The sequence below is a fragment of the Lepisosteus platostomus genome, chromosome 12, assembly GCF_059453375.1.
Source record: "Lepisosteus platostomus isolate fLepPlt1 chromosome 12, fLepPlt1.hap1, whole genome shotgun sequence".
NCBI lineage: Eukaryota > Metazoa > Chordata > Actinopteri > Semionotiformes > Lepisosteidae > Lepisosteus > Lepisosteus platostomus.
Genome location: NC_142622.1, coordinates 43,343,184 through 43,354,774, shown reverse-complemented (window position 1 = coordinate 43,354,774; position 11,591 = coordinate 43,343,184). Strand labels below are relative to the sequence as shown.

General features: G+C 44.6%; 1 protein-coding gene across 1 annotated transcript; it reads right to left on the bottom strand.

Moving 5' to 3' along the window:
• Nucleotides 1–157: 157 nt before the first annotated feature.
• LOC148651583 (protein-glutamine gamma-glutamyltransferase 4-like) lies at nucleotides 158–11,214 on the bottom strand. The gene is made up of 14 exons (XM_088602100.1): nucleotides 11,059–11,214; nucleotides 10,021–10,194; nucleotides 9,275–9,381; nucleotides 8,459–8,591; nucleotides 7,528–7,646; nucleotides 6,733–6,840; nucleotides 5,833–6,007; nucleotides 4,881–5,019; nucleotides 4,557–4,660; nucleotides 3,728–3,982; nucleotides 2,803–3,078; nucleotides 2,072–2,241; nucleotides 1,137–1,273; nucleotides 158–811 (listed from the first exon to the last, which is right to left on the bottom strand). The coding sequence occupies exons 1-14, from the start codon at nucleotides 11,069–11,071 to the stop codon at nucleotides 673–675; spliced, it is 2,049 nt and encodes a 682-aa protein (XP_088458226.1). The 5' UTR covers nucleotides 11,072–11,214; the 3' UTR covers nucleotides 158–672.
• Nucleotides 11,215–11,591: the final 377 nt, after the last annotated feature.

Genomic DNA, 11,591 nt, shown 5'->3' with positions numbered 1-11,591 from the left:
GAAGAAAACCACAGAGGAAAACCAGCTAATGACCCCCTGCGGGAGGCTGTGCAGATTAATAAAGGCACGTTGCTCCGATCTGGAGTGCAGGAAAATAGCAACTGCCTAATCATTTTTAACTCACAAGACTCTTGACAGACTGGAAATGGCCTTCAGCTGACTTGCAACCTGTTTTGGAGCTTTATTAATAATTGCAGATTTCTATAGTGTTGCAAATCATGCAGGAGAACTGTGTATTTTTCAACACAAGTAGGAAATTACACCGGGAGATGAGTTTCACTGAAATGCACAAGATTAAGACAAAAAAGTGATGGGGTATTTGCAATCTTATTTTTCCCCAGCAAAGGAAGAGTAACCAGTCTGCCAAAAAAAAGACAAAAATACATTTCCCATCCCCTGATTAACTCAACTGATAATCATTGACATAATGCACTGTTTCTGATTGCATGTTAACACCAAATATCCATTGATATCCTAATCTTAAATATGATGAACAATGATTATTTTGCTTAATAACGCTTCAGTTTGATTTCTTCGTGAATGGTTAGAAAGTGAATTATGCAATTAGGCATTACCACAAAATCTATGATATAATTTTCAAATTTAGCAGTAGATTATAAGGGAAATGTCCCGTCATCATCAGAGATCCTGTGTTCACCTGCTGACTCAAGCTCAGATGATGGTGATTGATCTCTCTGCACTGATCCCACTGATCTGGTCGCTTGTGATCTTGGCGATGATCTTCCGCTCACCTCTTCTGTCTGGTGTGCAGATGATTTTGGATCTGAAGATCCCACCAGCCCTCACGTTACTAGGAGACGACGTAAAAGATCCAGTTTTAGCCACAGATTATGTAGAAACGCCAACTGTTTCTTGCACTGCGCCCCAATCTGGATTATTCCATTGTGCATTTTTCAAAAACTCAGTTTGAGTCCAGCTGTCTAGCTGTACAACACACTTGCAGGCCTGCGAGAACCCAGGAGACCCCTGCTAAAAAACCACCAACCCGCAGGCCTAAAACATCCAAATGAGAAGCAATAAGTTATGCTATAGAAGCCACTTAAAAACAGAGGCTTTTAATTCTGCTTATAAAAGAAAAGGCACGCCTGCTGCAAGCTGGGTAAATGCTCTCTTACCCCTGGTCGAATGTTTCCAGCCTGAACAGCCCCAGTCCCTCCACGTGCAGCTTGCAGCTCTCCATCACCACACCGATGTTGTTCTTAAAGGTGAAGGTGCAAGTGAAGGGCTCGCCGGTCTTGGCTGTTGCTGGCATCTGAGAAAGAGGAACAGAAACAAAATCACAGGTATCAAGATCTCGACTTCATGTGGGTTCAACTCGATGCAGTCGCCCATCAGAGTAGCAGTTGGATGCTGGGGTATGCGCTCGCTTGTCCTTGCAGAGGCGTACAAGGAAACAGGACTGCTGCTTAACACTCAGAAGGCTGAGGTTGTGATCTCTTCCAAAGTTCTCACTGAGCGGTCCCCAGATCCACCATCTTGGGTTAAGTGGGAAGATTCACTTCCTTCCCCTCAAAGGTCAACTCTGATAGACAACTGACGTCAACGACAAGGTGCAGCATCAGCTCGAATGTGTAAGTGCAGCTTTCGGTAACCGGGGGAAATGGGTGTTTCATAGAAACGAAAGAAAATGGTACGTGCTAAATACCTGCCTTGGTTTACTCAGACTCAGACAGCATCATCCAGGCCTGCCTTTACAAATCCCATCAAGCCCCATATATACACCATGGGGCTGAGCAATGAATATGAGCACTACGACAGGGCGTACTGGGATGTGGATTCAGAAGATGGCATGAAGACAGCTTAAGAAGTTGCCTCTCTTGTCTTTTTAATTGCTAAATGGGAATTCCCCAACATATTTATATTCATATGGCTGTCAGCCATAACTCAATCAAATAAATCAATAACTAGATCAAAACCTGGGCACTCCATCTCAAGAACTAATCAAGCTATATTAAAAAAAAAACATTGTGCATAGCATACACTACATTATATCCATATTTTTTTCATTTCCCTATGAAGTACTTTGTGGTAGTTTTCACCCACAGCTTACATCAACAGTGATGGGTGGATATTTGAAGGAGAGAGTGGTGTCATCTGCGAAGACTGAATTGGAGTCCTTGTTCTCGCCCACTGCAGTAACTCTCACAAGAAGATCATCGCTAGCCATGGACAGGTGCTGCAGATAGTCACTGGCCTCGATGACTACCGGAACAGAAGTGCCTAACAGAATGAGAAGAGAAAGCACACAGCATTTGGTTAGCCAGGAGGCAGGGGTGGAAACAACTGGGAGCAAAAGTAAATGTCATGACAGAGGTCAGAGACTTGGTTAAGTGTTAAGAAACAAAAACCAGGGTTAGGGTTAGAGCTAGGGCCTGATTGAGCATAAGGGTTATGCTTGAGGCAGTTTAAACTTAGACCTTAAACCTGAGAAGGTCAGGTTAAGGATAAGGTTAAGACTAAGACTAGGGATTTGCTATGATTTAGGAATAGGCAACAGAGCTTACAGATAGGAAAACGGATTCATTTGAGGTGTTGAGTTAAAGGTGTGGAAATTCCTGGTTTGACTTAAAGCAAAGGCAATGGTTTGTGCTACAGTTAGGGTTGACATCAGGTTAAAGATTAGGGATAGGCTGAACTGAGGGTTAGGATTATGGGCGGGACAGGGATGTATTGAGGGTTAGATTCAGAATTGTGTTTGGGGTTGAGAATAGGGTTAGGGTTAGGGTCAGGGGTTTGATTTCGGGCCACAATACAGAGCAATGAAAGAAACAGTTGCCTTACAGGCGTTGGCCATGACCGTCACCTCCTGCTTCAAGGCCTTGATGGTGGCCAGTGTCTTTCCATTGTAGGTCTGGAGCTGGCAGGCTGCCGTGAGGGCAACAGCTTGGCTCTGAGACGAGTTGTTGCTGAGCGAGATCTGGAAAGTTATGGGGGATCCCAGCAGGAAGGACTTGTCCGACTCAAAGCCGAGCTGGATAGACTGAGGTGTTGGGATGGGAACATCCGGGAAACAAACTGCAGAAGCTCTTTCCATTACCTTTCTCTCCTCCGGGGTACCTAAGGGTGAGGCAGAGGTCTGGGCTTAGATCAGCACCACTGCGAACACTTTCACCAGCCTTTGCTCATAGAAGACATTTTCCAATCTTTGATTCAAGGGAATAACACATTTCCTAACTACTCCAACTAGCCACCCATGTAAAAAAGCATTGATATACTGTAGAGCATATTTTTTTCCCCATTTTTTTCCGTGCAACATACCATCTATTCAAAATTGCGTGCCACCCCCCAAAATCAATTGAGGTGGACATCCTATCCAGACTCACACTACTGCCTCTTCTGCTTTTCTGCAGGACCAGGAAACCTTGATAGGCTAAATGGCATATCACTGTGTAATTGATAAACATACAAGCATTTGAATATTTTAGGTATTTTCTTGATTCCATATTGTTTTTGTAGGCCTAAGGATTATGCAGTAGGGTCAACTGTCATAACGAAGCCCTAATGGTCACTAACTCAGGTTCTCGGGCGTCTATGCCCAGTGTCTAGGTGCTGTTCTTTTGATATTGCTCAGTTGTCACTGGATCATGTACTTTGAGCCCACAATCTGACCACTGATTATTAACACGAAATATTCACAAATCAGTGGGTCCTCTTCAGGTCCCGTTTAATCGCAGGTCATGAACAGGTAAACACCACTGTATCACACCCTCTGGAAACTTGTACAGCTCGGTGATGTCCTGGCGCTCGTCCTTGCCCAGGGCCTTGGTGCTGATGTTCTTGCCCACGGCGCTGTAGTGAGCCCGCAGTCTGGTGGTCTTCTGCTGGTCAGTTTTAGGGTTCTCCACCAGCCAGATGATCCTGTCAGCATTGACTTCGGCAAAGATGAACTTGGTGTCGTAGGCCAAGTAGACTTCACCTTTCTTTATGGCTGACAGAGGTGACGGGCCACACTGAAAAATACCTAGACACGGAAAGGTTTTCTTATCAAGTGACTTATAGATACAGTATGTGTGCCACATACCTGCTATTTCATCACCTTCCAAGCAATTTATCATTTCCTTGTCAGCAGCATGACTAACCCGTATCCTGATTCTACCACTTCTGAGATGCTAAACAGGGTGGAAACTTGCCTCAAGTACATTCAAGAAAAAAAACGCTGGCTGGCTGTACTGCTTAAAGACTATGAGGACACGATCAGAAAGCAGGCAGGATTTTACACTCTTTTACGCAGCCCAGAAACTGTGTGTACTCTGCACTGCCTTGCCAATATGGCATTCAGGGGCACAACTGATTGGGGTAAACTAGGTTAACTAGGTTCCAACCACGACCAGGTGGTAACTAACGTAAGCTGCGTAAATCACTTCGCATTCCAGGTACATGCCTCAGGCCTCAGGTACTGTTTTTTTATAGGTGCTGCTTGTGAGATCAGAATCCAGACTCTCCTGCCCTGTAAGAAGCTTCGTCTGGCAGGATACGGTGTTTGCAGACGTGGCACCCAGCCGTCAGCGGTGACGGGCGAACGCTCTTCCTCCCACCTTCACTCTCCTCCTGCGGTGTGGCGTCTAGCGCCTGCCAGCCACCGTAACCCTCCGGGAGGTCTGGCCTCTTCATCCACACGTCGTTCCACACGTGGAAGTTCCTGCACAGACACAGGATTTCGTTCTGAGCACGAGAAACCTCAAAGCCTGGAAATAATACTGCCTTATTGAGAGTAGTCTGCTACTCAGAACCACGCCTTGGACTGGTCTCCATTAGAACCAGACACAGTCAACTACTCCACTGCTGAAGGTAGTATGCATTAAGGCACGATGCTATGATAAAGCTCAATTTCTACCTTGGAAGGAAAGAAAAACATTTACCAAACAGAGTCGGTGGTTATGTCGTTTAGCTTCTCCCCCTTTTGGTTAAGGTAGATGTCAATAGTCAGGTTTCCTTCTGTGTCATGGGCTGAGCAGAAGTTGGTCACACTCCTAGACGGGATTCCCAGGCACCTCATCACTGGACAGGAGAACCGTGGTGTTTGGTGTGTTTTGCATAGCATGTGCTCGTATTATTATTATCCCTCAATTTAACATTTACCAGAGTGAAAGTTTAGTAACACAAACTACTTCATCCAGTAGGGGAGGAACATTATCATGGAGTCAGAGGCCATTGGCAAATGACTGACCCCCTTGACAAAGGTTGTTTCAGTGCTCTGTCTCTCTCTAAACCCCGGGTGGAAAGTTTCAAACTTGAGAAGGAAGCTACAGTACTTCTGAGCTGCAATCACTCATTCCAGAAGTTTTGTTAAAAAGGGCAAACTGGAAACAAGATAGTAAGTACTAAGCAGAGTCAAGACCACCTACTGTATTCCAAGCTTCACACTGTTGCACCTATAAACATGAGGACACCAGTTTTTCCAAAAATGTTATAGTCATATTGGTTTAATTTTATCCATCCATCTGCTTCTTCCAATTCAGTCTTGGGGGAGACAGAGCCTATCCCAGCAAGATATGAGTGCAAAGCAGGGGGTCAGGTCCATCACAAAGACACACACACCAGGAGCAATTGTCCCAGAAGCCACTTCCCATACCAGCATGTCTTTTGACTGTGGGAGGAAACCAAAGCACCTGGAGGAAACCCATGGAAAAACAGGGAGAAAATACACACAGCACCCCAGATCTGGAAGTGAGCCCAGGACTCCAGCACTGCGAGGCAGCAATGCCATAGTCTGCTCCATAATTATTCGGCAGATTTGTCAAAGTTGAAAAATAGTGTTAGTTTGAGCTGTGTTTGGAAGAAGAACACACTGTAATACTGTTGTCTTATTACCTGTAGTGAGAACTCCTGAAAACACCCAGCACTGTCCATAGCGCACTGGCTCTCTGGACTCATAGTACTGCTGTAGGATAGCCGAGCTGCCAGTCCAGTAGACTGGAGGGGTACCATCTGCGTAGTTCCCAGACCAGTTTCCATACAGAACCCCATTTTCATCATTGGAGTTGACCTGAATATCACAAAACAAGACCTAAATTTAATACAGGCTTTATAAAAGCACACATTGAATTCCAGCCCGGGTTTTCTGTGGTGAGTGTATGGAAAACCGCACACAGTCATGCTAGAGCAAAGAAAGGAATTGGGAGTTAACTCACAGGTGTATCAGGTTTCCTTGGAGTAGCTGGATTAAACCTGCTATGATTCCCTGTCTGCAGACTGGGAATGAGTCTCTTTGCAAGGTCTAAAACCTGCAGACACATTCCTCGCCAGAACTCACCTGAGTTGTCTTTGCACATGTGTTTTTTGTTTGTGTTGTACGTGAGACAAACCTAGAAGATATGTTGCACTAATAATAATAATAATAATAATAATAATAATAATAATAATAATAATACATTTATTTATAAAGTGCCTTTCCCAACCCCATGTATCTTCAGTAAACTGTGGTATATGAACACCACAAATCCAAGAAACCTACTGTACCTTGGGCCCTCTAAAAATACTTGGAAGGCACATGTACAGCAAATGGGAGAACAGGTCCCGTCTCCTGATCAGTACTTTGCTTTACAGAGCAGAGACCCCTTTCAAGGTACGTATGGAACGTTCTACAAACCGCACTCCACATAATCTGTTTCACTGGCCAACCAGATCGTTGGCATGAGATGTGGGGGGGGTGTGTGTGGCTCACGGTGAAAGCCAGGGACCCAGCCGGCCTGACGGGGACACTGGACTCACCACGGCGGACATGGCCCGGGCCACACGCACTGGCTCCCTCCTGGCAGACTGCTTCAGCCCTTTCTTGTCCAGCAGATACAAGCAGCAGTCCAGCACATTCCTCTCAAACTGTCGAAGGAGAGAAGCCGGGATTTAGTAGGACTCCAACGCCTTCAAACACATTAGCATGTGAATGTGTAATGGCAAAAGAAGGATTATGACCTGACTTTTCATGGGTGTGTGACTATAGACTAGTTGATAATGTCTAAGTTTGGATATTACTTATGTTTCTGAACTTTCATGCACTTAACATACGCCTTGCTTTTCTTCCTTACTCTACAGGGGACATTATTTCTGTGAGTTAAGAGCTAATGAAACACGATGGCAACCTTAGTGGTTACCTTTCAAATAAATATTTTATAAATATGAAACTGCTGACACTCCAAGACTCAAATTCATCTCTCTCAGCGGGTTTGGTTTAACATTATTTTGATTGACTAAATTCTTGTCTCGATGCAATTGAGAAATCGAAATTAAACGAACTGATGTTACTAGATAAGTAAAAGATAAAAAGGATGCTACCAATGCACTTCTTAAATTAGTGAGGCTCCTAAATGCATCAAATCAATGATCTAATGTCAGGAGGCCTCTTCACTTTTCATTTCTGCACCAGTATAAGATACCCTTCCCAACACACAGTCATGAGGCTCATCTGTGAGCGTGTCCATTGTTCAGCCCTGGCCTGGCCCGTCTCTCACTCCACACAGCTCTGAATCTCTGCGCCTGTGTAGGCCTTCGGATTTGTCCCTGTGGTACCTGGCCGAAGTTCCACGGCTTTCCTGTGATATCATTGACCGAGCCAGTGTAGATGTATCCTGTGTCCTTGAGGACATATTCCTGCCGGGCGTCTTCTTCGGGAAGATGGACATCATCGTCTGGGAGAGAGGACACACACAGCTTGGACGCAGGCCGGCCAGCAAGCCTCTTTCTGCTCACACGCGTTCATCAGCCTGTGACTCAGAGCGGAGCTCCGGGACTTTGCTGCTGTGGATTTTCACTGGTAAACGTCTATCACATTATTCATTCACTGAAATGAATCCGTTACAAACATCTGCCGCCCCTCAAGTTCTTGACTGACGTTCAGGAGAGTTGATGTCAACCGAGCCTTTCTAAAGAAAACTGTTCTAAACTTTAATTGTTCTTGAAGTCATTTCTCAAAGCTGTATATAGGGACAGGACCACATTTCCCAGAATCCTCTAGAGCAAGGGCTCCCAACCGGAGGTTCGTGAGATTGTGATGGAAACGTAAATGTCAAATTAAATAGTCCTATTAATACATACCAATGCAATAAGAAGAATAAGAAAAACAACAGTAGTCATATTAACATTTTACAAAGTGAAAAGAAGCATGTTAAGAGGATTGCTTTAGCGTTTATCTATATTGATTGAAAGGTTTGAGTAAGTTAAAACCTCAAGGGGGTACATGAGGCAAATAATTTAGGTTGAAGGGGTTTAGCTGACAAAAAAGGTTGGGGACCCCTGCTCTAGAGGAATGAGCTACTACTCTCAGTCACCTGACCAGGATACCTCTTCATTCTGCACCCCACCTCCTGTGCAGCTGCCCCCTGGTTCACTCCTCACACTGCAGGGAGTCCCAGCCTCCTCACCCTACGAACAGGGGGCTCGCCGTCATCAGGCCAGCTAAGCCATCCATAAATACTCAATAAACACGAAACAGCAAGAGTACCTTCACACCATGGGTTAAATAACACGTAGAAATGGCCGTTCTCCGTCTCGTAAGTGTAGTCTTCTCCAATCTTCACTTTGAAGGAATACTTTCCCACGATAGCATTGGGAGCAAGTTTGACTTCCACTTCAATCTGCCACAGAAACAAGAGAACACTGTGAACTACACAACCATCCGAGTCGATATACGTGCCGTGACTGGTATTGCAGTGTTGTTTTTCATTATATTAAAATCAGAATGCCTAATGAAAGCTCCTGGTGTTTTAAGTGACTAAACTACAAGACTTTGGGAGGAATCTTACAATGATTTGCAAACCAATTCCAGGATAACATCTTCAACTGCCCTGCTAGCAATTTAATAGTATTCCCCATTGAAGGCAAAGCACGGGATTTGTGATACTGACAGCAGGTTTCCTGCAGGATCTAAATGCTCATAGAAGGTGTCCAATCAGTTCAGAGGAGGGAGAGTTTTACTAGTTACAAGCATAATGAACTAGTCACTGTATGTATCAGAAGATGTGTAACGACGAATGCAGCTGGATTGTCATGAAAGCACCAAAGGCAGTCTTTTGCCCTACACAAATGAAGACGCCTGGGTCTTAATTTGCGTGGGTTTCCCTGGGTGCTCCGGTTTCCTCTCGCTGCTTGGTTTTTTGGCTTCGGGGAAAACCAGCTCCCACACCCACAGTGTGAGTGGGTATGTACCCTGCGCCCCCTGCTTCCCGTGACCCTGTGCTGGATAAAGTAGTCATATAATGGCTGGAGGCAGGCCTTCCCCCCTGGTATCTGCGCACGGTTTCCCCCCCGGCCACCGAACCTCCGGTCCCGAGATGCAGGCGATGGTGGCTCTCCAGCGAGAGGGCTCCTGGGACTGGCTCAGCGGGATCAGCAGCAGGGACTCTCTGGACTGCAGGGGCTGACTGCCTGTGCGCCGGAGAGTCAGGCGGGGGAATGCAGAGAGTCAGGCAGGGCGGCTCACCATCGCGCCAGACACACCGCCAGCCAGCTTTCAGCTGTTACATGACAGTCCTCGTTTTTTTAAATAAAAGGCTGCTTGAACCTATTTACTGCTCAAACGGGTTCGCTTTTCCCTTGCAGTTTATTATTATTATTATTATTATTATTATTATTATTATTATTATTATTATTATTATTTTTAACATACAAAGATGAAGGTCCAGAAATGCAGTTGCCGGCCACCACAAAACATGGAATGCTACGATCAAGATGAAAGGGTGTATAAAGCCTGCTTATAGTGACCATACTAATAACAGACCATAGTGCTAGGGAGAAAGCAGGGAGGAGGAAAAAGGACAAGAAATCCAAGAATTCAATATCATTATTATGATTGGGTAGTGAAACACTCCGTCTCTCCCAGTCTCTCTCAAAGACCTCCTTCTGCAGCCTCACCTGAAAGGGTAGCTTTTCCAGCTCATACATCTCTATGACAATAACAATTCGGTTGTCTTTGCTTGCGGACGTTTTCCCCATCGTGTCAGTTAGCGTGCTGAGATGACCTAAGTAAGTAAAAGCCCACCGCCGTATCCCGCACAGCGCTCTCACCTACGGCGAGCTGGAGGAAGAGGCGGTCCTGCGGGCAGAGCTCCCTGTTCAGGGTCACCCTGACTGTAAACGCCTGGCCGCGCCTCACGATCAGCCCGGAGTTCACGTACTCGGAGGTGTGATGGAGCGAGGCGTTGTGCTTTTCCAGGAAATCAATGCGGGAAACCTTCAAATCTGAAAAAAATATATATATATATTAATGACCTTTTAGCCTTCGGAATGATCGATTGATGCCTATAAATGAATTTCCTTTGAGTGGGACTTTGTCGGCAGAAACAATAAAACACAATAAATACTATTGGCACCAATAGATGTATTGCGTTTTGCTGCCTCTATAAAATTCCCTGCACCGCCTTAAAAAAGAATCTCACGCACATTGTGAAGACGTGGTGTTCACAATTGACCGAAAACAAAAACAGTCGGCACCCATCTACAAAAAGTGCGTTAAATGTATCAACACAAAAAACAAGTCATTATTCAGATTTTCTGTAGCTTTCAGACGTTTAAAGTTGAGAGCTTTAGTTTTTTCTAAGCCTTTGGTTCGGTGTAGGACTTTATGAGCTAAAACTAAGTTTTGTAAAGATGTTCAATCTCCAGACAAAGCAACATTTTTACCAATGAATGTGTAAAATTATATATTTTTTTAAAGTAAAGGTTTAGCAAAGATTATTGTTACGTGAAATGCGACCTCAAAATTGCGCCCTTAAAATGCAAATATTCATCCGCCCTTTGTTCCTGAGGAAAAGTTAACCAATATTATCAAACCCTAGAAGTATCGCTGGCAGTAATGATATTAGAAGTAGTTATAGTGTTTGTATCAAAAGCAGCAGAATTATTTGCACATACACCATGTTTTTACAAAAATTAAAAACGCTACTGAAATATGAGGTTTCGGGCGTCCTCAAACATCCAGACCATCGGACATCATTTTCAACACGATTTTGTCTTCTTAATCTATTTTTATTTTTTTTGTGCAAAAAAGCTTACCAGATTTGCCCATTGTTATATATATATTTTTTTAACAAAACAACAACTTACCTGATTTGCTCATGATTCTTCGCTTAGAAACCGTTTTAGTTGAAATGGCATCGACCGTCAGACCTGACACTCAACTCTGTGACAAACCTCCTTTATAGCTTTCTTTTTGGCCATGTGCCAAAGGAGTGGAAACTTTGACCAGTTCCAATCGGATAAAAATTGGGAAGGAAACTTATGCATTTCAATTTGATATACTGCATAGCCCAGAGTGAGAGGATTGGTCAATTTCCACACACACACACACACACTGGAGAATTCAAACAAAAAAGCAGCCCTTGATCATTGCTACTTTGCACCAGAATCCATTAGCCACACATTCAGATCAAGTCATTAGGAATCCGGGGCTGACAGAAAACCAGAAGACACACTGGCCCTCCAGCATCAGGGGTGACTATCGGTGAACAACACGAACGACCCCCAGCTCGCTCGCCAGAAGAATCAGTAACTGAGTTAAGAACATGAGGGTTACAAGGCTGAGGAGGCCGTCTGGCCCATCTGAGTCCTTTGGTAGGTAGCACAAGTTTTTAAAGACA